We start from the raw sequence: 26,366 nt of genomic DNA, 5'->3' as shown, positions 1-26,366 counted from the left end.
TTTGTCTGTGTTTATTTTCTTTCCAGTATGACAGACTAAAACTGATTAAAGTAAGCCACCCCCACCCACCCCCCCGACTCCATAGCCCTCTTAAACCTGACCCCTGCTTGTGACAATATTTCACCTCACTCCTCATCCCCCCCCCCCTACCTACTCATCCTCGGTTCAGTGTGCTCCTAACATTAATCTTCCAGTGGGCAAAACTCGTTGCGATGACGTCATTGTGATGTATTAAGACGTCATGGTCAGGTTGTGTACTCGTTGTATAACTCAGGTTGTATACTGGTTTGTTAGTCTTTTAAGTCTTCACCTCGTCATGGTTGTAACAGAGAACAATTGGTTGTAATCTGGTTATAGAATGTTTTCTGAACCCAAGACACTGTTTACAACCAGAAAATGACGTCATCAAGATACTGTATCATGTGCAACATTTTGCTCACTGGACACATTTTCACTGTTAGTGTCATAAGTACATATATGATCAACTGATTAGCAACCGACCGATGGTATATTATTATTATTGGACATCATTATCGAACAGCTACGTCATCATCAAGCGCTATCAATGTGTGACACAGTGCACACCAGCCCAATACAGTAGAGTGCATATACATATATATTGGGAGTATATTTATAATTGGGGAATGTAAAGAACACCACCTACAGTCCATGTCAATGGCCTCCCATCAAGAAACCACACCTCAAAGTTCTACTCAGGCACTTGATTAATGTTGATTTCTGCCCGATGAGCAAAGATAAGCCCGAAATGCAATGATGCATGCAATGATACATAACCAAAAGGATGTTGATGGTCTGTTATTTCATGTGGAATATGGATGGTTAATTTGTAATGTAGTTATTATTACACAATTGAAGGCAGCTAGTTTTAAGCTGCTGTTATGAGAGGCCATCATACAGATGTAGGATGCACTATATTCCCTATATAGTGCAATACTTTTGAGTAGCCACAATCACAACCAGCAGCCCTGGTCAAACGTAGTGCAATATAGGGAATAGTGTGCCATTTGGGATGCAGACCTAGTCTTCAAATCTACTATAATATCATATATGGACAAGATACCTTACTATCATTAACTTAACTTTTGAGCGTAATCATAATTTTTTCCAGTTATATGCAGCCCAAGGTTGCCCTCTTGTGGCATAAATACAGTACCAGTCAAAAGTTTGGACACACCTACTCATTCCAGGGTTTTTCTTTATTTTCACTATTTTCTACATTGTAGAATAATAGTGAAGACATCAAAACTATGAAATAACACATATGGAATCATGTAGTAACCAAAAAAGTGGTAAACAAATCAAGATACATTTCATATTTGAGATTCTTCAAAGTAGCCACCCTTTGCCTTGATGACAGCTTTGCACACTCTTGGCATTCTCTCAACCAGCTTCATGAGGTAGTCACCTGGAATGCATTTCAATTAACAGTTAAAAGTTAATTTGTGGAATTTCTTTCCTTCTTAATATGTTTGAGCCAATCAGTTGTGTTGTGACAAGGTAGGGTTGGTATACAGAAGATTTTTAAAGACATTTATTTCACCTTTATTTAACCAGGTAAGCCAGTTGAGAACAAGTTCTCATTTACAACTGCGACCTGGCCAAGATAAAGCAAAGCAGTGCGATAAAAACAACAACACAGAGTTACATATGGGGTAAACAAAACATAAAGTAAAAAATACAACAGAAAATATATATACAGTGTGTGCGAATGTAGTAAATTATGGAGGTAAGGCAATACATAGGCCATAGTGCAAAATAGTTACAATTTCGTATTAACACTGGAATGATAGATGTGCAAAAGATGATGTGCAAATAGAGATACTGGGGTGCAAATTAGCAAAATAAATAACAATATGGGGATGAGGTAGTTGGATGGGCTAATTACAGATGGGCTGTGTACAGGTGCAGTGATCGGTAAGCTGCTCTGACAACTGACGCCTAAAGTTAGTGAGGGAGATAAGAGTCTCCAGCTTCAGAGATTTTTGCAGTTCGTTCCAGTCATTGGCAGCAGAGAACTGGAAGGAATGGCGGCCAAAGGAGGTGTTGGCTTTGGGGATGACCAGTGAGATATACCTGCTGGAGCGCAGACTACGGGTGGGTGTTGCTATGGTGACCAGTGAGCTAAGATAAGACAGGGATTTGCCTAGCAGTGATTTATAGATGACCAGGAGCCCTATTTGGTAAAAGACCAAGTCCATATTATGGCAAGAACAGCGCAAATAAGCAACGAGAAACGACAGTCCATCATTACTTTAAGACACGAAGGTCAGTCAATCTGGAAAATGTCAAGAACTTCTTCAAGTGCAGTTGCAAAAACCATCAAGCGCTATGATGAAACTGGCTCTCATGAGGACCGCAACAGGAAAGGAAGACCCAGAGTTACCTCTGCTGCAGAGGATACGTTCATTAGAGTTACCAGCCTCAGAAATTGCAGCCCAAATAAATACTTCACAGAGTTCAAGTAACAGACACATCTCAACATCAACTGTTCAGTGGAGACTGTGTGAATCAGGCCTTCATGGTCAAATTGCTGCAAAGAAACCACTACTAAAGGACACCAATAATAAGAAGAGACTTGCTTGGTCCAAGAAACACGAGCAATGGACATTAGACCGGTGGAAATCTGTCCTTTTGGTCTAATGAGTCCAGATTTGAGATTTTGGGTTCCAACCGCTGTGTCTTTGTGAGACGCAGTGTAGGTGAACGGATGATCTCTGCATGTGTGGTTCCCACCATGAAGCTTGGAGGAGTAGGTGTGATGGTGCTTTGCTGGTGACACTGTCTGTGATTTATTTAGAATTCAAGGCACACTTAACCAGCATGGCTACCACAGCATTCTGCAGCAATACGCCATCCCATCTGGTTTGCGCTTAGTGGGACTATCATTTGTTTTTCAACAGGAAAATGACCCAACACACCTCCAGGCTGTGTAAGGGCTAATTGACCAAGAAGGAAAATGATGGAGTGCTGCATCAGATGACCTGGCCTCCACAATCACCAGATCTCAACTCAGTTGGGATGAGTTGGACCGCAGAGTGAAGGAAAAGCAGCCAACAGGTACTCAGCATATGTGGGAACTCCTTCAAGACTGTTGGAAAAGCATTCCAGGTGAAGCTGTTTGAGAGAATGCCAAGAATGTAAAAGCATTTCGCTACACCCGCAATAACATCTGCTAAACACGTGTATGTGACAAATAAAATTTGATTTGATTTTTTATTTGAGTGTGCAACGCTCTCATCAAGGCAAAGGGTGGCTACTTTGAAGAATCTCAAATATAAAATATATTATGATTTGTTTACCACTTTCTTTTGATTCCATGTGTGTTATTTCATAGATTTGATGTCTTCACTATTATTCTACAATATAGAAAATAGTTAAAATAATGAAAATCCCTTGAATGAGTAGGTGTGTCCAAACTTTTGACTGGTACTGTATGTATTGAGTTTTATATTAACAGTTACTTACTTTTCTAATGTTTTGTTAGCAGTGAGACTGACTACGAGTGGGATACTTCTGTACAGGGTTTTTTTATTTATTTTTTTATTTCACCTTTATTTAACCAGGTAAGCCAGTTGAGAACAGGTTCTCATTTACAACTGCGACCTGGCCAAGATAAAGCAAAGTAGTGCAATAAAAACAACACAGAGTTACATATGGGGTAAAAAACATAAAGTCAGAAATACAACAGAAAATATATATACAGTGTGTGCAAATGTAGCAAGTTATGGAGGTAAGGCAATAAATAGGCTATAGTGCAGAATAATTACAATAGTATTAACACTGGAATGCTAGATGTGCAAGAGATTATGTGCAAATAGAGATACTGGGGTGCAAAAGAGCAAAATAAATAACAATATAGGGATGAGGTAGTTGGGTGGGCTAATTTCAGATGGGCTGTGTACAGGTGCAGTGATCGGTAAGGTGCTCTGACAACTGATGCTTAAAGTTATTGAGGGAGATAAGAGTCTCCAGCTTCAGAGATTTTTGCAATTCGTTCCAGTCATTGGCAGCAGAGAACTGGAAGGAATGGCGGCCAAAGGAGTTGTTGGCTTTGGGAATGACCAGTGAGATATACCTGCTGGAGCGCAGACTACGGGTGGGTGCTGCTATGGTGACCAATGAGCTAAGATAAGGCGGGGATTTGCCTAGCAGTGATTTATAGATGGCCTGGAGCCAGTGGGTTTGACGACGAACATGTAGTGAGGACCAGCCAACAAAAGCGTACAGGTCACAGTGGTGGGTAGTGTATGGGGCTTTGGAGACAAAACGGATGGCACTGTGATAGACTACATCCAATTTGCTGAGTAGAGGAGGCTATTTTGTAAATGACATCGCCGAAGTCAAGGATCGGTAGGATAGTCAGTTTTACGAGGGCATGTTTGGCAGCATGAGTGAAGGAGGCTTTGTTGCGAAATAGGAAGCCGATTCTAGATTTAACTTTGGATTGGAGATTCTTTATGTGAGTCTGGAAGTTGAGTTTACAGTCTAACCAGACACCTAGGTATTTGTAGTTGTCCACATACTCTAGGTCAGACCCGTCGAGAGTGGTGATTCTAGTCGGGTGGGCGGGTGCCAGCAGCGTTCGATTGAAAAGCATGCATTTAGTTTTACTAGTGTTTAAGAGCAGTTGAAGGCTACTGAAGGATTGTTGTATGGCATTGAAGCTCGTTTGGAGGTTTGTTAACACAGTGTCCAATGAAGGGCCAGATGTATACAAAATGGTGTCGTCTGCGTAGAGGTGGATCTGAGAGTCACCAGCAGCAAGAGCGACATCATTGATATACACGGAGAAAAGTGTCGGCCCAAGAATTGAACCCTGTGGCACCCCCATAGAGTTGGGGAGTAACTTACATGTAATCAGTTACATGGAATCCGATTACAAAAAACCCTAACTGTAATCAGTATGTTACCAAAATATTGTAATCAGATTACAGATACTTCTGAAAAACTAGATTACTTATTGGATTACTTTTAAATTCAGAAAGGATGTGTGCGAGAAAAAAAATACATTATATGACACCTTTCAGTTTTCTCAATGACATTAAACTCAGCATTGAAAAAAGGTGCAAGTTTAAGTTTGTTCCTGTGTGAGTCTGACCACAAGTCAGAGACCACAATGATGACACACCAAATGCCTTTAATTAATCATTTCTGTCTTCTTCTAATGCCGCTTAAGGGGAAAGTAATCCAAAAGTAACGGAAAGTAATCAGATTACGTTACTGAGTTTGTGTAATCCAAAAGTGACTTTACTGAATAAAAATGTTACAGTAACTAACGGATTACATTTAGAAAGTAACCAATCCAACCCTGCTATTGTTTAAGGTGTGAAAGCTTTTTCTGTGTTTTTTTTTGCCCTAGCACTAACCCATGTCTCTTCTTTCTCTCCTTCTCCACCTTGGTGTTGGACTCTTGTTTGTGAGCACAGAAAAGCCAGAGCTGGTACAATGTAAGTCCCTACCTCTTCTCCTTCCTCTCCTGGGTGAGCTGTATGTTACTGTGGGTGATGTGTTGCACGTTCCGATGGCGCAGTGGGTTGGAGCAAGGTGCTTGCAGTTGTGGGTCTGATTCCCACGTTGGCCACATACAGTATAAGGGAGGGGATCTGTGTGTGTTTGTGTGAAGTTGCTTGGGAGAAGAGCGTCTGTTAAAAATACCATTATGACCGTATTATAATTCAGTGATATGGGTAGGACCGGTGTTCATGTTATCAGACTGTGTTGCACTTGGCTGTTGCAAGGTTTAGGTCTACCAGAGAGTTTATACATTTTGGGGTATCATGCTATACCTAATCTGTCTTCGAATGCTGCTATTGGCTGAGCATGAGAACAGTTATAATTTTTAACAACAGATGAGAGGCTTTGAATTCTGTTGATTTGCAGCCCAACAACAACCCCAAACCAACTTGAAGCAGAAGGTGTGAAGTACATTTCCCTTTTTTAGAAGCATATTTCCGAGGAGGGCACCCATCATGAATGATTTGAGGAAGTGCTGTATGGACACCTACTTTGCTTCCTCTCCATATATCATTTTAATAGAGAAAACACGGGGAGACCAATAGAGCCAACAGTTGCTATGCAGTTTTGAAATGTCCTGCCTGTGAAGTACTTCCCCTACAAATGGTCTATCAACACATTCCTGGTAATGACGGCATTCATATGAAATGATGAATTCACTTTTTATCCAAAGAAATTAATGTAAATCTGAGGCTAATTTAAAATGCCATCAAATGAATCATGAAAATGTCCTCAGTTGTGATTCGCATTGCTCCATGGTGAATAGTGAATACTAATTTAACAATGTAGTTGCCTAGTGGGATTCTTCCCATGGGAAATGGAGAGATCTTAGAGACAAATGACATTCAGTATGAGGAAGTTGTTCAGTCCCGTTGTGTGTGTGTGTGTGTGTGTGTGTGTGTGTGTGTGTGTTTGCGTTTTTGTGTGGGTGTGCATGCCTTCATGTCTGCATATATGCGTTTGTGTGTGTGTGTGTGTTGTACGTGTGTGTGTTTGTGTATTCACTTTTGTGTTTGTATGCATTGGTGTATGCACTTGTGTGTATGTGCACGTATGTGGGGCTTTTGTTGTATTTGGTTGCCTCCTGACTGTAACCATGGCCTGTGTTCCCTGACTGTAACCATGGCCTGTGTTCCCTGACTGTAACCATGGCCTGTGTTCCTTGACTGTAACCATGGCCTGTGTTCCCTAACTGTAACCATGGCCTGTGTTCCTTGACTGTAACCATGGCCTGTGTTCCTTGACTGTAACCATGGCCTGTGTTCCCTGACTGTAACCATGGCCTGTGTTCCCTGACTGTAACCATGGCCTGTGTTCCTTGACTGTAACCATGGCCTGTGTTCCCTGACTGTAACCATGGCCTGTGTTCCTTGACTGTAACCATGGCCTGTGTTCCCTGACTGTAACCATGGCCTGTGTTCCCTGACTGTAACCATGGCCTGTGTTCCTTGACTGTAACCATGGCCTGTGATCCCTAACTGTAACCATGGCCTGTGTTCCTTGACTGTAACCATGGCCTGTGTTCCCTGACTGTAACCATGGCCTGTGTTCCTTGACTGTAACCATGGCCTGTGTTCCCTGACTGTAACCATGGCCTGTGTTCCTTGACTGTAACCATGGCCTGTGTTCCTTGACTGTAACCATGGCCTGTGTTCCCTGACTGTAACCATGGCCTGTGTTCCCTGACTGTAACCATGGCCTGTGTTCCCTGACTGTAACCATGGCCTGTGTTCCCTGACTGTAACCATGGCCTGTGTTCCTTGACTGTAACCATGGCCTGTGTTCCCTGACTGTAACCATGGCCTGTGTTCCTTGACTGTAACCATGGCCTGTGTTCCTTGACTGTAACCATGGCCTGTGTTCCCTGACTGTAACCATGGCCTGTGTTCCCTGACTGTAACCATGGCCTGTGTTCCCTGACTACAACTAAGCAGTAGCTGACAAAAGGTCACCCTCTGATAAACCAAGCTGACTTTTGATCTGTGGATCAGGGCTGCATCCCTAATGGAACCCTATTCCCTTTGTGCTGTTTCTAGTTACAAAGTCAAAAGGCTGCAGTATATTACAGTGGGGGAAAAAAGTATTTAGTCAGCCACCAATTGTGCAAGTTCCCCCACTTAAAAAGATGAGAGAGGCCTGTAATTTTCATCATAGGTACACGTCAACTATGACAGACAAAATGAGATTTTTTTTCCCAGAAAATCACATTGTAGGATTTTTAATGTATTTATTTGCAAATTATGGTGGAAAATAAGTATTTGGTCAATAACAAAAGTTTCTCAATACTTTGCTATATATACCCTTTGTTGGCAATGACACAGGTCAAACGTTTTCTGTAAGTCTTCACAAGGTTTTCACACACTGTTGCTGGTATTTTGGCCCATTCCTCCATGCAGATCTCCTCTAGAGCAGTGATCTTTTGGGGCTGTCACTGGGCAACACGGACTTTCAACTCCCTCCAAAGATTTTCTATGGGGTTGAGATCTGGAGACTGGCTAGGCCACTCCAGGACCTTGAAATGCTTCTTACAAAGCCACTCCTTCGTTGCCCGGGCGGTGTGTTTGGGATCATTGTCATGCTGAAAGACCCAGCCACGTTTCATCTTCAATGCCCTTGCTGATGGAAGGAGGTTTTCACTCAAAATCTCACGATATATGGCCCCATTCAGTCTTTCCTTTACACGGATCAGTCGTCCTGGTCCCTTTGCAGAAAAACAGCCCCAAAGCATGATGTTTCCACCCCCATGCTTCACAGTAGGTATGGTGTTCTTTGGATGCAACTCAGAATTCTTTGTCTTCCAAACACGACAAGTTGAGTTTTTACCAAAAAGTTCTATTATGACATTCTCCCAATCCTCTTCTGGATCATCCAAATGCACTCTAGCAAACTTCAGACGGGCCTGGACATGTACTGGCTTAAGCAGGGGGACACGTCTGGCACTGCAGGATTTGAGTCCCTGACGGCGTAGTGTGTTACTGATGGTAGGCTTTGTTACTTTGGTCCCAGCTCTCTGCAGGTCATTCACTAGGTCCCCCCGTGTGGTTCTGGGATTTTTGCTCACCGTTCTTGTGATCATTTTGACCCCACGGGGTGAGATCTTGCGTGGAGCCCCAGATCGAGGGAGATTATCAGTGGTCTTATATGTCTTCCATTTACTAATAATTGCTCCCACAGTTGATTTCTTCAAACCAAGCTGCTTACCTATTGCAGATTCAGTCTTCCCAGCCTGGTGCAGGTCTACAATTTTGTTTCTGGTGTCCTTTGACATCTCTTTGGTCTTGGCCATTGTGGAGTTTGGAGTGTGACTGTTTGAGGTTGTGGACAGGTGTCTTTTATACTGATAACAAGTTCAAACAGGTGCCATTAATACAGGTAACGAGTGGAGGACAGAGGAGCCTCTTAAAGAAGAAGTTACAGGTCTGTGAGAGCCTGAAATCTTGCTTGTTTGTAGGTGACCAAATACTTATTTTCCACCATAATTTGCAAATAAATTCATTAAAAATCCTACAATGTGATTTTCTGGAATTTTTTTTCTCAATTTGTCAGTCATAGTTGACGTGTACCTATGATGAAAATTACAGGCCTCTCTCATCTTTTTAAGTGGGAGAACTTGCACAATTGGTGGCTGACTAAATACTTTTCCCCCCCACTGTATATGAACATGACTGTGCATTTTAATTCTCATGTACTCACTCTAGTGGTATAGGTCGTGTTCATTAGGCACCAATAATATATTTGTTTTTTCATCTGACTATGGATTTGTCCAATAGGAAATGCTTATTTCTGTTTTCAGTTGCGTTAAAGTGTGCCAGATGTAGTTATTGGTGGTGCAGATAGTGAGTCGTGAGTAGTGAGATGCACCTGTTTCTGAATATCAACAGGAAGTGTGAATTAGGGACACTGTTTTTAGGTGTCCATTGAACACACATGGTAGACTACATCTGTACCTAATATTTGGGCTACCCTTTGGTGGTTAAGTAAGACTAGTTTTACACTCCACCAAGCGTTCTCCTTATCAAAACATCACTGACGCTTGAGTAAAGTTACAGAATCTGGCATACACCGAAATATCTGTGCAGAGCCCTCCATGTGGTGTGCAGTGAAGTCACAAAGCAGAACTTTGCTGAGCCACTACAGAGTGCCCTTATAGTGGAGTCTAAGTCCAGCCTAACTGGACACCAGTGATTGACGACAGTATGACAGGTCATGCCTAACTAGATACAGATGAGGTGTTTCTGAACCTAACGGTTTGTAGTGGCCTGCAAAACATAAACCACCATATGACTGAGCAGCTGAAAAACCGTTTTAGGTCTTGTTTATTTGTTTCTTTACTAGGATCCCTGTTAGCTGTTCCAGAAGATGTTCAGCTACTCTTCCTGGGTCCACAACGTCTTGTGTTTAGTGTTTACAGGCTGTTTGGATAGGTTACAAACAGACCTCTCCACACAGAGAGAGAAAGGAAAGATACAGGGTCTAAATAGGAACGTGCAGTTTCACGGCATGATAGCCCTAATACTTCCAGTCAATAGACAGGCTACAGTCGACTATGGTTGTCCGTCTATCATAGGGTTGTTTACACACCTTAGAACCTGTTGTTCCAGGTGCATAGTGGGAAAACCCAAATGTTCTATGCTCTGCAATGGATCTTGACTTCAAACAATCTATCATTGGCAGTCTTAAGATTGGGAAAAGGTTAGAGGGGAGAGGATATGAGTCACCCCTAATGCACCCAGTGACACAGATATAAAGGCTGAAATCCATATTCAGTAGTGAGAAAACATTTTAAAACAGAATGAAATGTGTAGGTACTACTTCAACTTGTCAAATAAGACACACTCCTTTTTGTTTTCTGTTGCAAAACGTTTTGCTACAGTGTGTCGTAATGAACACATCCCTGGTTCCTTTGGGTAATGTCAGAGAGAGACTGTGAATTCTCAGACAGATGTTTGTGTAGGGGGAGACGAGGGTGGAGGGGGAGAGCCAGGATGGGATGCAGGAGGGGGGTTGGGAGGGCAGTGTAGCTGTGTGAATCACCTTTCTGGTATGAGTGTAAGGGCCACCCATGCCCATAACCCAAAATCAGGAGTTCATTCACCCCATGTCCTGAGATAGAGGGAGAAGAAGAGCGAGATCTGGCTTGGGCGTTGTCCTTGGCCATGCTACAATGTTTACACCATATGACACACACACAATGGGATCTTACTCCAACCTCATAATGTAGCCTTGGAATTTGTAATTGCTGCTGTTGTCGAAAGGAGTAGTGTGAGTCTTGTAAAGTTAGGTGTTCCTTAATATATACAGTTGATACATTTACAAATAAATTTGTACCAATGCAGTTGTCTTCTGTTTGGGAGTGACAGCCCATTTAGATATTCATACATTGTGCAATGATGTCTTATAATGGCATCCAAGAATGCATCTGGAAAGATTGTTATGAATTACATCTAATTCACAAAGTAAGGTCTTGGTTGTGTTTTGATAGATGATGTCACCATAGTCTAGGATAGGAAGCAGCAGTTGGGTTACTAAATTCACAGCGGGTATCATAAGAAAAGCCTTTGTGGTTCGTCAGGACTTCAGGATGGACACACACACAACACACACGTGGATACATGACATGTGGATACAGTGTATCCTCAGGGTCTTCACATAGAGAACCATAGAAGTCAAGTCCGTTCATTGAGGCGGCAAAGAAAGGGCTTTTTCAAAGAAGAATGATTGGTTCTCTAAACTGTGTTGTTGTGTTGGGCCACCATTGGCTTCCTGACAGGCTGAGAGGGAGGGAGGGGGAGAGAGAGAAGGAGAGAGGGTTTTTAGAGGGGATTTATAGCCTTAAAAACATACAAGCAGGCACACACATCCACTTCTGCTGCACTCAAGTATCCCTCTACACCCCCCCAGTCCCACTGGGAGGGAGGGAGGGAGGGAGAGAGGGAGAGATGGAGGGAGGGAGGGAGAGAGAGGGGGAGAGGGGGAGAGAGAGACTGAGTTGTGGTTTGCAATGGTCATTTTTGGTCAGTCACAGGGGTTCCGCACTTTTCACCACTTTTATTAATGAGTAACTGGCTCTTCACTGGACAAGCTAAAGCATCCCAGACTGCCCAAGTGGATTGTTCTGTTTTCTACTGCCTCACTGAGGACAAAGACTTTGTGTGTGTCCATTTTCAAACATTGGAGAGAGAACTGCTCTTTTTGTTTGGGATTATATTTGTATTTCTCAGTTGGACTTTGAGACTGCTGGAGCTGGGCTTATATGGTTTCTGTGTGTTAGTGCAGAAATATATACTTTTTTCCCTCCATGTGGATTGTGTGTGTTGGGATACATATATATATATTGCTTTGAGAAATCATTTGAGGAGACCATGCCCTTCTGCAGCACCTTTGGAGGTATCACTATCTGAAATGACTTTGGGGGTGACTGCAGTGCCTTAACTCTCTAGGCTTCTCTATCCTTGATGTATAAGTGGCCTCTAAACTCCATGTGAAGAGGATTGTTTTAAACCAACTTTTTCTGTCGATTACAGACTGCAAAGCATCTTTGCATTTTCTGGAGGCTTTAACTGACTGGAGGCTTGTTCTGTGTCTATCCCATGTCTTAACCTTCTTAACCCGGACCAACCAGTGCACCTGGCCCAACTGGCCTCTTAAGACTTACAAGGGGGATCAACTCTTTCTCAAAAACAGGAACAGGGGGACGGACATTTCCATTCCAGAAGAAGGGGGCTCCTGCTGTCCTGAGTGTAAATGGATATTTCCTCCCGCCCTCCACCCAGTTTCTCAGTTTACATTGGGGACACATGCCTAACTGTACTCTATGGATTTACCAGAGTAATCATTGACACAGGCTGTCATCTGGAGTTCTCGCTATCTCCGAGCCTGGACTTTTAGCAGGAGGAAGGAATGTCCCCCCACGTGCCACTGGTCACCAGAGGTTACATTCGTAACATCTCAGTATAAATAGGAATACTGGTGTGTGTGATAGTAGAGAAACCTTTCAGATATCGTTCCAGATATCTCTGTCTCCCCAGGCTCTTTGGGAAGGTTCAGAGAATGTCTGTGTTAGTTCTGCCGAGGAGAGAGGGAGGAGCTTATGACAAATGACCAGTCCCCTGAGGGCTGAGGTTACTGCAGGTCAACTGCAGCCTAGGCGCTGTGTGGAAGAGGAGCCAGGGCTAAACAACGCTTGGCTCTTAGACAGAGAGGAATTCCATTCCTTCAACGACAAATGGGGAATACCAGACCAGCACCAGACCACTCTCCAGGCTTAGAGACCCTGCTCACACCTTCCACCTGAGGAAAGCGTGAAAGAAAAAGAGAGCGAGGGAGGGAGCGGACATTGCAGTCAGCATGGACACTGAGACAGACCGGGCATCTCTGTCTGACTGGGAGTCTATCCCCCAGCCACAGCCACACGATGAAGATGCCCAGGCCCACTGGGAGACCTGGGACTGGGAGTCAGAGATGGTCCCAGCAGTAAGTCACCCTCTCTGGGGCTGGGGTAGAGACAGGTGTGGGGGGATGAGTGGGTGAGGGTTACAGTTTGAAAATCCCAAGTTGATAATCGGCTTTGAAAGTAGTATATGATATGTTTGTGCTGTGCTGCAAAGTGACTTGCGGTAAACTTGTGGTCGTGGTCATTGTCTTGCACATTTTTGGGGGTTGACACAGAACTGGTGCTGAGGGTAGACTGGACAGCGAGTGGAGTGGATCTTGAAGATTCTCATAGGGTAGACCTATAGAGATGTACTAAAGAGCTCATCTCCTATATCTGTAAAGGCCTCTTCTGTGACAGCATGGCCAGCGCCATTGAGGCCAGCACCAATCTCCATTTTAAAGTAGTGGTACCCTCTATCCAACTCTATGGGTAGACCCATAGGCTCTTCCGTTGCAGTGCACTGGGCTGGTTAGAATGACCCAAGGCAATGTTAGTGTCAAGTCTACCACCATCACCACCACACTGAGGGCTAATTGGCTGCATTCCCTCCCTTTTCAGGATAAAGAATGCAGTGTTTGTGTGGAGAGACAGGCGGACTGGCTGTGGTCAGCAGCACTGCCGATAAGAGCAGTTTCTCTTTCTCTGGCCTTCTAGAAGGAAATGTGTTTATCTGAATGTGAAGGAGAGAAAGAAAGGGGAACTCCAGTTGAAGTATTATTAGCATCAGCATGGACTGTTTAGCATATTTTAGAGTGTTCTAGTTTGTGATTGGAGCTTCTAGGTGATTTCAGGCTCTGACAATCTGTAGAGAAAGAAAAGAGACACACAGGGTTTGATTCAATGCATGCAGTAGCCATGGTCAGATAACTTCCCTGAATGGGGTTGGCAGGTAGCTTAGCGGTTAAGAGCGTTGTGCCAGTAACCGAAAGGTCGCTGGTTGGAATCCCCAAGCCGACTAGGTGGAAAATCTGTCTGTGCCCATGAGCAAGGCACTTAACCCTAATTTCTCCTGTAAATCGCACTGGATAAGAGTGTCTACTAAATTACTAAAATGTAAATGTAACTGTGAAAAAAATATATATATTGGGTCATGTCTATTACCGTTTTCAGAAAAAACTGGGCACAACCATGTTACGCAGAAGTAAATTAGTTCCATGTCTGTTTATTGCTGTCAGTGGGGGCATTACACTTGTGTGCGTATATAAAAAAAATTATATGTGTATTTACGTTAATGAGTAGACTACTTTTGTGTAAATGGGTTCTCTCGCTCTCTCTCAGTGTTGTATGTTATCCCTCTCTCCCCGCTACAGGTATTGAGTCCCACGTATAAGCAACGCAATGAGGACTTTAGAAAACTCTTCAAGCAGCTACCTGACTCAGAACGTCTCATCGTGGGTGAGTAAGATGGAAGGATCAATGTATTCATATTTATTCTTCAACACCTGGGTGGTGTTCAGCAGGGCACACCGTAGCAAAAACATATTGCAACGGAGCAAGAAAGTCTGTTTTCCTAAATTCAGACAGTGACTCCCTGTTTCAAGTGTTTTCTCCCCGCTTAACATGACCTGGCTTTTCTTTTCTGTGTCCTCAATAGTACAGATCTTTAAAATTATTTGAAATCTTCATCTCCCTCGACTTCTTTTGATGTCTGCAAGGCATGACAAACTGAGTTAGGAGTGACTTACTGTGCCATGTTACCACAAGTGTATTCAGTGATGTGAGACATTTAGAACGTTGCAGATAGAAATGGAACCAGTTGAGCTAATGCAAATCCCTATTATTTTAGTATGAATTTATTTGTATTTAAAAAATAATCTCAAACAATAACAACCGCACATAAACAAAAGACAATAAAGACACATTTCAACAAACATCAGTGACATCACACCTGCTCAGACCCACATGTTCCCACTGCAACCATACACGTCACGTATGTCTCACAACCATACTCCCCCTCACCCTTCATCCCCTGGAACTTTCCAGTGCTTGTAGCATGCCATATGGCCTCAAATTGCACTGTTCTATTTTTCTCCGTAGCCCACACCTTTTCAATATTTAAATAATAATACATTTGATTCGTCCACTGTCGTAGTGATGGGGGATCATTTGATTTCCAGTTTTTATGTAGACGTTTTTTCAAAATCACTGACGAGAAAAGTATGGTCCACCCCTTTGGGTATCTCACCACACCCTCATATGCCATGTCTTGAAATATGCAGATAGACGGATTAAAAGTACATTTACATTGTAAAACTTCTGGCAGCCAACATTCTAACTCCGCCTATAACTTTTGGACTTTATAGCACTCCCAGAAGGCATGGATTATTGAGTCTTAGTTAGTTTTATACTTATGACATGACTCTGCCTTCGTGCTGTAGAATTTGTGAATTTTGTCTCTTGTATAATAAATTCTATACATACATTTATACTGGATTAAGCTTACATTTTGGTTAACTGTCATTTTGTTTGTTATGTTCCAACACTCCCTCCATCTTGGGCAAATCTTTAGTGAATTTAACAATATACACTACCAGTCAAAAGTTTGGACACACCTACTCATTCCAGGGTTTTTCTTTATTTTTACTATTTTCTACATTGTAGAATAATAGTGAAGACATCAAACCTATGAAATAACACACATGGAATCATGTAGTAACCAAAAAAGTGTTTAAAAAATCAAAATATATTATATATTTGAGATTTTTCAAAGTAGCCACCCTTTGCCTTGATGACAGCTTTGCACACTCTTAGCATTCTCTCAACCAGCTTCATGAGGTAGTCACCTGGAATGCATTTCAATTAACAGGTGTGCCTTGTTAAAAGTTAATTTGTGAAATTTCTTTCCTCCTTAATGTGTTTGAGCCAATCAGTTTTGTTGTGACAAGGTAGGGTTGGTATACAGAAGATAACCCTAGTTGGTAAAAGACCAAGTCCATATTATGGCAAGAACAGCTCAAATAAGCAAAGAGAAACGACAGTCCATCATTACTTTAAGACATGAAGGTCAGTCAATCCGGAAAATGTCAAGAACTTTCTAAGTTTCTTCAAGTGCAGTCGCAAAAACCATCAAGCGCTATGATGTAACTGTTTCTCAAGGCAAAGGGTGGCTACTTTGAAGAATCTAAAATCTAAAATATACTTTGATTTGTTTAACACTTTTTTAGTTACTACATGATTCCATATGTGTTATTTCATAGTTGTGATGCCTTCAGTATTATTCTACAATGTAGAAAACAGGAAAAATAAAGAAAAACCCTTGAATGAGTAGGTGTGTCCAAACTTTTGACTGGTACTGTATGCCTTGTGTGGCGAGTTGATACAATTCCAAATCTGGAAGTTTAAAAACACCTTTAGATTTAGGGACATGTAAAATGTTCCTATTTATTCTATGAGTTTTATTTGCCCATATGAAGTCTGTTATGGCCGAGTATACTTTATTAAAGAATGTCTTCGGTGGGGTAATTGGTATTACCGGAAATAAATATAAAACGTTTGGGAGCCATGCCATTCTAAAGAGGTTTATTCTACCTGTAAGATTGATGGGGAGATTATTCCATTTAATTATATCTACTTTCATGTTGTTGAGTAATGGGATAAAGTTATCTTTATATTTTGTTTGTTTGTTGTCACTTATTAAGCATCTTAAGTATTTCATATTTTTTGTGGACCACTTAAAGTATTGCTGTAGATCATGAGTTATTCTTTTTCCTATTGCCATTTATTTCAGGTTAAATGTATATCCTGAGATTTTATATTATTCCGAAAATATTTTTTACCAAGGGGGGCATTGAGTTTTCAATATTAGTCAGGTATATCAGGAGATAGTCTGCAAATAACTTTAGTTTATATTCATGTTTACCAATACTGATACCTGTTACATTTGGGTCCTGTCTAATTCTTTCTGCAAGCGGTTCAATTGCCACTACAAACAGGAGGGGGGAGAGAGGACATCCCTGTCTCGTACCCCTTTCTAAAGCAATTTCATCAGATAATGTATTATTTGTGTATATCTTTGCTTTAGGATATTTATATAATATTTTTTATGACATTTATTATTTCATCTGGAAAGTTGAATGCTTCCAAAGTTTTCAATAGAAAAGACCACTCAAGATGGTCAAAAGCCTTTTCGGCATCAACAGACATTATTGATAAATGTACATGTTGTTTTTTAGCGGATTGTATTATACTAAAACATGTTCTTGTATTTGTTTGTAAGTGTCTCTTTTTTATTTATTTATTCATACAGTATGTATCAAGTCTGGTAATACTTTTGCCATTCTGTTGCTTATGAGTTTTGTTATTTTATTGTCAATTTATTAAACTTATCGGTCTGTAATCTGCTGGGGACTCTCCAGATTTTCCTGATTTTACTGAAATAACTGTTTGATACATGGAACTCAGAAGCACTCAAATGAGTGGCATGTGTGTTTGTCATTTGCGTAAATAGGGGTGCTACTTTGTCCCAGAATATCAAATAAAATTATATGGGAAAGCCGTCCATCCCTGGTGCTTTTCTCTGAGCAAATGTTTTAACGGTGTCTAATATTTCTTTTTGGGTGAGTTCCTTTTGCTGATAGTTGCTTTATGGTTATTGAGTCCAAGACAGCTGTAGAATCAGTCCAGCTGTTATTTAATTCTTATTTATATAGATTTTGATAGAAGCTTTTATAATTGTTATTAATAGCATTGTTGTTTCTAATTAAAGCATTTGTATACTTAACTTAAAAAATTATAACTTGTTTGGCGTGTATTCATTTTGAGGGCTGCGAGGTGTTTACCAGTTTTTTTGCCATTAAATAGTATGCTTTATTTTAGTTTAACTTGTAGTTGTTGGCTATCTTCAAAAGTAAAATAGTTCTGAAATTGTATGTTCTTCTTTACTTTGTAAAGGTTTTTTATGGGCTTTTTCTAAGATAGTGATTTTATTAAAAAAATTTACTCTGATTTAACTTTTGCCGGGTATGAGATTATCATTGTACACCTTAAAAGCATCCCAAATTATGTCAGGGATCGGCTTTTCTCTGTCCTCTTTCTACATTTGTAATGGTAAAGGTGTTTATTTTTTCATTTACATAATACATTTCGGGTCTTGAAGATTGGCTCGGTTCATTCTCTATATTCTGTCACTAAGTGTATTTTCTGTTGGTGTAATTAAGCATGATTCATGAGAATGATCCGATATCACTATTTTATGGATTTTAGAACCCAGTATATTGTTGTGCATTTTTGGAAATAAAAATGTAGTCAATTCTTGAATAGCTTTTCTTACTTTGAGAAAAAAAGGTGTAGTCTATTGTAGTTGGGAATACAAATCTCCAGGTGTCCTGTAAAATATTTGTAGAGTCCCTATTCGATAAACGGGTTGGTTGTTTAGCAACAAAACCGATGCCTGCACAACTATGGGACAAAACAGACGGGGTTGGCTTAGATTGTTGACAACATGTAAACTATATTTTGTCTCCAATGTTTATTGAAAACATAAATACATTTGCACAATGAGCACTTGTTGTCTCTCGAATACATCATTACAGTTGTTGGTTGGCTAGCTAGCGAATTTGTGCCATATTAGCATTGACATCAAATCAGTAAAAACACCTCAAAACAAGACACAGTATCAATAACAAGATTAAAAACTAGATGAAACTAGTCACTTACGATTCCCCAAATTTCTGAACGTTCTAAAACGTTTCACACACCCTGAACAGGCCCCAGGTTTTGATTCATACGCTCAGGTGGCTTTTCTGCAATGGGAGCTGTTTTGAAGCTCAAATGCACATAGATGCAGCCTTGTCCCAGATCTGTTTGTGCTCATACATTCTATCCTTAATGAGGCCAGACTATTTGGCATGATAATGAGTGACAAGGAGTTGGCATGCTAGCATAATTAGACTGGATAGATGTATTTGATCTGCAGATGTTTTATATTTATTGGTAGAGCCATGACTTCTTATAACCCCATGACCTTTAATAACCCGATGACCTTTGACCCTGTGTGGCAGACTACTCCTGTGCCCTGCAAAGAGATATCCTGCTGCAGGGGCGCCTCTATGTCTCAGAAAACTGGATTTGTTTCTATAGCAACATCTTCCGCTGGGAAACGCTGGTACGGACTTTAGTTTCCTTTACCATTCTCTACACTGGGCTCCTCTGTCCCTTAATGCACAATGTCCCAAATTACCCTCATACTTATGTATAGGCTATCTATGTTCTCTTAATAGAAGGTATTTGACTTAAAATTAAACTAGTTTGCTTGGTTTGTTCCATAGACTGCAGTATTAAAGCTGCAGTTTAGGAGTTGTGAATCTGTAAAATCATATGTCTTATCATAACCCAAAATATAAGGTTTTATTATTTCATGTTAACAAGCAACAGGAATGTAAACAAACAATGTATGTCTTCAAAATATGGTTAATACCAAACAATCTGATGCCAATTACTTGCATCTAGAGTGCTGTCTATCAATTTGAGTAGTGTTATGTTTCCCTCAGCTGTATACCAAAACAAGTCTTGTTGAGGACCCCATTCTGTTGTTTTTCCAATCGCAGACTGTAGCTTCAATAATAACAGCTTTCATTTGCAGTAGTTCTAGGCTTTTCAGGAGTCCTGTTATCTGTAGTCTTACAGTTTCACTCTCTTCCACTCTCTCTAGCTGACAGTCCGACTGAAGGATATCTGCAGCATGACCAAGGAGAAGACGGCCCGCCTCATTCCCAACGCCATCCAGCTGTGTACTGACAATGACAAGGTCAGCACTGGACACACACACACATGCATGCACATATACACAGGCATGGACAATTGCCACTCCTATTTGTCATGTTTTTTTTATCTGAGTCTGGAGAAAAAATTTGTCCTCAGACCTGGAAGGAAGCCAAAGTCATTCCACTACCCAAGAATGGTAAAGCACCCTTTACTGGTTCTAACAGTTTACCAATCAGCTTGCTGCCAACTCTTAGCAAATGTAAAAAATAAAAATAAAAAGTCAACAAAAAAAAGAAACAAAAAAAAAAGTGTTTGACCTGATACAATGCTATTTCTCTCTAAACAAATTAACAAAAGACTTTCAGCACGCTTATAGAGAAGGGTATCAAAATGTACTGCACTGACACAAATGACTGATTGGTTGAAAGAAATTGATAAGAAGAAGATTGGAAGCTGTACAGTTAGATTTCAGTGCAGCCTTGGCTATTATTGACCATAACCTGTTGTTAAAAAAACATATGTGTTATGGCTTTTAAACATTTTCAACCTGCCATATCGTGGATTCACAGCTATCTAATAGAACACAGAGGGTTTTCTTTAATGGAAGCATCTCTAATGTTAAACTAAGAGCATTGTATTTGGTACAAATCATTCCCTAAGTTCTAGACCTCAGCTGAATCTGATAATGAATAATGTGGCTATTGAGCAAGTTGAGGAGACTAAATTACTTGGTGTTACTTTGGAATGTAAACTGTCATGGTCAAAACATATTCATTCAGTGGTTGTAAAGATTGGGAGAGGTCTGTCCGTGATAGAGATTTTTGACACCACACTCCACAAAGCAAGTCCTGCAGGCTCTAATTCTATCTTATCTTATACCCGCGATATGCAACTTTTCAGGGAAGTTAGGAACCAATATACACAAGCAGTTAGGAAAGCAAAGGCTAACTTTTTCAAACAGAAATTTGCATCCTGTAGCACTAACTCCAAAAAGTTTTGGGACACTGTAAAGTCCATGAAGAATAAGAGCACTTCCTCCCAGCTGCCCACTGCACTGAGGCTAGGAAACACTATCACCACCGATAAATCTACAATAATAGAGAATTTCAACAAGCATTTTGCTACGGCTGGCCATGCGTTCCACCTGGCTACCACTACCCCGGCCACCAACTCTGCATCCTCCGCTGCAACTTGCCCATGCCCCCCCCCCCGCTTCTCCTTCACAAAAATTCCGACAGCTGATGTTCTGAAAGAGCTGCACAATCTGGACCCCTATAAATCAGCTGGGCTAGACAATCTGGACCCTTTCTTTCTAAAACTAGCCGCCGAAATTGTCGCAGCCCCTATTACTAGCCTGTTCAACCTCTCTTTCGTAACGTCTGAGATCCCCAGAGATTGGAAAGCTGCCGCGGTCATCCCCCTCTTCAAAGGGGGTGACACTCTAGATCCAAACTGTTACAGACCTATATCCATCCTGCCCTGCCTTTCGAAAGCTTTTGAAAGCCAAGTTAAGAAACAGATCACCGACCATTTCGAATCCCACCGTACCTTCTCCGCTATGCAATCCGGTTTCCGAGCTGGTCATGGGTGCACTTCAGCCACGCTCAAGGTCCTAAACGATATTATAACCGCGATCGATAATAGACAGTACTGTGCAGCCGTCTTCATCGACCTGGCCAAGGCTTTCGACTCTGTCAACCACCGCATTCTTATTGTGGTCCTCTGTAGCTCAGCTGGTAGAGCACGGCGCTTGTAACGCCAAGGTAGTGGGTTCGATCCCCGGGACCACCCATACACAAAAATGTATGCACGCATGACTGTAAGTCGCTTTGGATAAAAGCGTCTGCTAAATGGCTTATTATTATTATTATTATTATTATTATTATTATTATTATTATTGGCAGACTAAATAGCCTTGGTTTCTCAAATGACTGCCTCGCCTGGTTCACCAACTACTTCTCAGATAGAGTTCAATGTGTCAAATCGGAGGGCCTGTTGTCTGGACCTATGGCAGTCTCTATGGGGGTGCCACAGGGTTCAATTCTTGGGCCGACTCTTTTCTCCGTGTATATCAATGATGTCGCTCTTGCTGCTGGTGACTCTCAGATCCACCTCTACGCAGACGACACCATTTTGTATACATCTGGCCCTTCATTGGACACTGTGTTAACAAACCTCCAAACGAGCTTCAATGCCATACAACACTCCTTCAGTAGCCTCCAACTGCTCTTAAACACTAGTAAAACTAAATGCATGCTCTTCAATCGAACGCTGCTGGCACCCGCCCATCCGACTAGAATCACTACTCTCAACGGGTCTGACCTAGAGTATGTGGACAACTACAAATACCTAGGTGTCTGGTTAGACTGTAAACTCTCCTTCCAGACTCACATTAAGAATCTCCAATCCAAAGTTAAATCCAGAATCGGCTTCCTATTTCGCAACAAAGCCTCCTTCACTCATGCTGCCAAACATGCCCTCGTAAAACTGACTATCCTACCGATCCTTGACTTCGGCGATGTCATTTACAAAATAGCCTCCAACACTCTACTCAGCAAATTGGATGTAGTCTATCACAGTGCCATCCGTTTTGTCTCCAAAGCCCCATACACTACCCACCACTGTGACCTGTACGCTCTTGTTGGCTGGTCCTCACTACATGTTCGTCGTCAAACCCACTGGCTCCAGGCCATCTATAAATCACTGCTAGGCAAATCCCTGCCTTATCTTAGCTCATTGGTCACCATAGCAACACCCACCCGTAGTATGCGCTCCAGCAGGTATATCTCACTGGTCATCCCCAAAGCCAACACCTCCTTTGGCCACCATTCCTTCCAGTTCTCTGCTGCCAATGACTGGAACGAATTGCAAAAATCTCTGAAGCTGGAGACTCTTATCTCCCTCACTAACTTTAAGCATCAGTTGTCAGAGCACCTTACCGATCACTGCACCTGTACACAGCCCATCTGAAATTAGCCCACCCAACTACCTCATCCCTATATTGTTATTTATTTTGCTCATTTGCACCCCAGTATCTCTATTTGCACATGATCTCTTGCACATCTATTATTCCAGTGTTAATACAAATTGTAATTATTTTGCACTATGGCCTATTTATTGCCTTACCTCCATAACTTGCTACATTTGCACACACTGTATATATATTTTCTGTTGTATTTTTGACTTTATGTTTTGTTTACCCCATATGTAACTCTGTGTTGTTGTTTTTATCGCACTGCTTTGCTTTATCTAGGCCAGGTCGCAGTTGTAAATGAGAACTTGTTCTCAACTGGCTTACCTGGTTAAATAAAGGTTAAATAAATAAATAAATAAAACATCTTGATTATTGCCCAGTCATATGGTCAGGTGCTGCAAAGAAGGACCTAGAAAAAGTGCAACTGGTGCAGAACAGAGCGGCATATCTTGCTCTTCACTGTAATCAGAGGGCTAATATTAATACTATGCATGTCAGTCTCTCTTGACTGAAAGTCAGGAGACTTCTTTTTATAAGAACTTCTGTGTTGAAAATTCCAAATAGTTTGCATAGTCAACTTACACACAGCTCTGGCACACACACGTACCCCACCAGACATGCCATCAGTGGTCATTTCACAGCCCCCAAATCCAGAACAAATTCAAGAAAATGTACAGTATTATACACTGAGTGTACAAAACATTAGGAAAACCTTCCTAATATTGAGTTGCACCCCTTTTTTTTTTTACCTCAGAACAGCCTCAATTCGTCAGGGCATGGACTATACAAGGTGTTGAAAGCATTCCACAGGGATGCTGGCCCATGTTGACTCCAATGCTTCCCACGGTTGGCTGCATGTCCTTTGGGTGGTGGACCATTCTTGAGACACACGGAAAACTGTTGAGCATGAAAAACCCAGCAGTGTTGCAGTTCTTGACACACTCAAACCGGTGTGCCTGGTACCACCGTTCAAAGGCACTTAAATATTTTGCCTTGCCCATTCACCTTCTGAATGGCACACATACACAATCCATGTCTCAATTGTCTCATGGCTTAAAAATCCTTCTTTAACCTGTCTCCTCCCATTCATCTACACTGATGGAAGTGGATATATCAAGTGACATCAATAAGGGATCATAGCATTCACCTGGTCAGTCTGTGTCATGGAAAGTTGTTCCTAATGTGTTGTACACTTAGTGTATAGTGCCATGATTGCATGGAACTCCCTTCCATATCAGATTGACCTAGATATTTTGTGTGTATGTACTGATACACTATATATACAAAAGTCAAATAAGTGGATTCGGCTATTTCAGCCATACCTGTTGCTGACAGGTGTATAAAATCAAGCATACAGCCATGCAATCTCCATAGACAAACATTGGCAGTAGAATGGCCTTACTGAAGAGATCAGTGACTTTCAACATGGCACCGTCATAGGATGCCACCTTTCCAACAAGTCAGTTCATCAAATTTCTGCCCTGCTAGAGCTGCCCCAGTCAACTGTAAGTGATGTTATTGTGAAGTGGAAACGTCTAGGAGCAACAACGGCTCAGCCACAAAGTGGTAGGCTGCACAAGCTCACAGAACGAGACTGCAGAGTGCTGAAGCTCGTAGCGCGTAAAAATTGTCTGTCCTCGGTTGCAATACTCACTACCGAGTTCCAAACTGCCTCTGGAAGCAACGTCAGCACAAGAACAGTTCGGAGCTTCATGAAATGGATTTCCATGACCGAACAGCCGCACACAAGCCTAATGCGCAATACCAAGCGTCGGCTGGAGTGGTGTAAAGCTCGCCGCCATTGGACTCTGGAGCAGTGGAAACGCGTTCTCTGGAGTGATGAATCACGGTTCACCATCTGGCAGTCCGACGGATAAATCTGGGTTTGGCGGATGCCAGGAGAACGCTACCTGCCTCAATGCATAGTGCAAATTGTACAGTTTGGTGGAGGAGGAATAATGGTCTGGGGATGTTTTTCATGGTTCGGGCTAGGCCCCTTAGTTCCAGTGAAGGGAAATCTTAACGCTACAGCATACAATGACATTCTAGACGATTCTGTGCTTCCAACTTTGTGGCAACAGTTTGGGAAAGGCCATTTCCTGTTTCCGCATGACAATGCCCCCGTACACAAAGCGAGATCCATACAGAAATGGTTTGTCGAGATCGGTGTGGAAGAACTTGACTGGCCTGCACAGAGCCCTGACCTCAACCCCATCGAACACCTTTGGGAGAAATTGGAACGCTGACTGCGAGCCAGTCCTAATCGCCTAACATCAGTGCCAGAACTCACTAATGCTCTTGTGGCTGAATGGAAGCAAGTCCCCGCAGCAATGTTCCAACATCTAGTGGAAAGCCTTCCCAGAAGAGTAGAGGTTGTTATAGCAGCAAAGGGAGGACCAACTCTATATTAATGCCCATGATTTTGGAATGAGATGTTCAACGAGCAGGTGTCCACATACTTTTGGACATGTAGTGTATCTAGGCTATGTGTGAAATAAAATAAAATAAAATGTTATTTGTCACATGCGCCGAATACAACAGGTGTAGACCTTACTGTGAAATTCTTACTTACAAGCCCTTAACCAACAATGCAGTTTTAAGAAAATAGAGTTAAGAAAATATTTACTAAATAAACTAAAGTTTAAATAACAATAACGAGACTATATATCAAATCAAATCAAATGTTATTGGTCACATGCGCCGAATACAACAGGTGCAGACATTACAGTGAAATGCTTACTTACAGCCCTTAAACAACAGTGCTTTTATTTTTAACAAAAAAAGTAAAAATAAAACAACAACAAAAAAAGTGTTGAGAAAAAAAGAGCAGAAGTAAAATAAAATAACAGTAGGGAGGCTATATATACAGGGGGGTACTGGTGCAGAGTCAATGTGCGGGGGCACCGGCTAGTTGAAGTAATATGTACATGTGGGTAGAGTTAAAGTGACTATGCATAAATAATTAACAGAGTAGCAGCAGCGTAAAAAGGATGGGGTGGGGGGGCAGTGCAAATAGTCCGGGTAGCCATGATTAGCTGTTCAGGAGTCTTATGGCTTGGGGGTAGAAGCTGCTGAGAAGTCTTTTGGACCTAGACTTGGCACTCCGGTACCGCTTGCCGTGCGGTAGCAGAGAGAACAGTCTATGACTAGGGTGGCTGGAGTCTTTGACAATTTTGAGGGCCTTCCTCTGACACCGCCTGGTATAAAGGTCCTGGATGGCAGGAAGCTTGGCCCCAGTGATGTACTGGGCCGTACGCACTACCCTCTGTAGTGCCTTGCGGTCGGAGGCCAAGCAGTTGCCATACCAGGCGGTGATGCAACCAGTCAGGATGCTCTCGATGGTGCAGCTGTATAATTTTTTTGAGGATCTGAGGACCCATGCCAAATCTTTTCAGTCTCCTGAGGGGGAATAGGCTTTGTCGTGCCCTCTTCACGACTGTCTTGGTGTGTTTGGACCATGATAGTTCGTTGGTGATGTGGACACCAAGAAACTTGAAGCTCTCAACCTGTTCCACTACAGCCCTGTCGATGAGAATGGGGGCGTGCTCAGTCCTCTTTTTTTTCCTGTAGTCCACAATCATCTCCGGTACTGAGTCAATGTGCGAGGGTACAGGTTAGTCGAGGTAATTGAGGTAATTTGTACATGTAGGTAGGGGTAAAGTGACAATGCATAGATAATAAACAGCGAGTAGCAGCAGTGTAAAAACAAAGGGGGATGGG

The 26,366-nt window shown here is 41.9% G+C and overlaps 1 protein-coding gene across 1 annotated transcript in view; it reads left to right on the top strand.

Moving 5' to 3' along the window:
• gramd1ba (GRAM domain containing 1Ba) overlaps nt 1-26,366 on the top strand; it is a gene marked incomplete at its 5' end in the record, with an annotated part of 92,160 nt that overhangs the window by 53,644 nt on the left and 12,150 nt on the right. Inside the window, 4 exons of the mRNA XM_084177528.1 lie at nt 5,448-5,468; nt 14,281-14,365; nt 18,970-19,073; nt 19,620-19,715. Of these exons, the coding sequence (XP_084033654.1) occupies nt 5,448-5,468; nt 14,281-14,365; nt 18,970-19,073; nt 19,620-19,715 (306 nt within the window). The remainder of the gene's footprint in view (nt 1-5,447; nt 5,469-14,280; nt 14,366-18,969; nt 19,074-19,619; nt 19,716-26,366) is intronic.

The sequence above is a fragment of the Coregonus lavaretus genome (genome assembly GCF_964263955.1).
Source record: "Coregonus lavaretus genome assembly, chromosome: 15".
NCBI classification, from domain to species: Eukaryota; Metazoa; Chordata; class Actinopteri; order Salmoniformes; family Salmonidae; genus Coregonus; species Coregonus lavaretus.
Note: the sequence above shows the minus strand (reverse complement) of the source record. Positions and strands in the feature narration are given on the sequence as shown.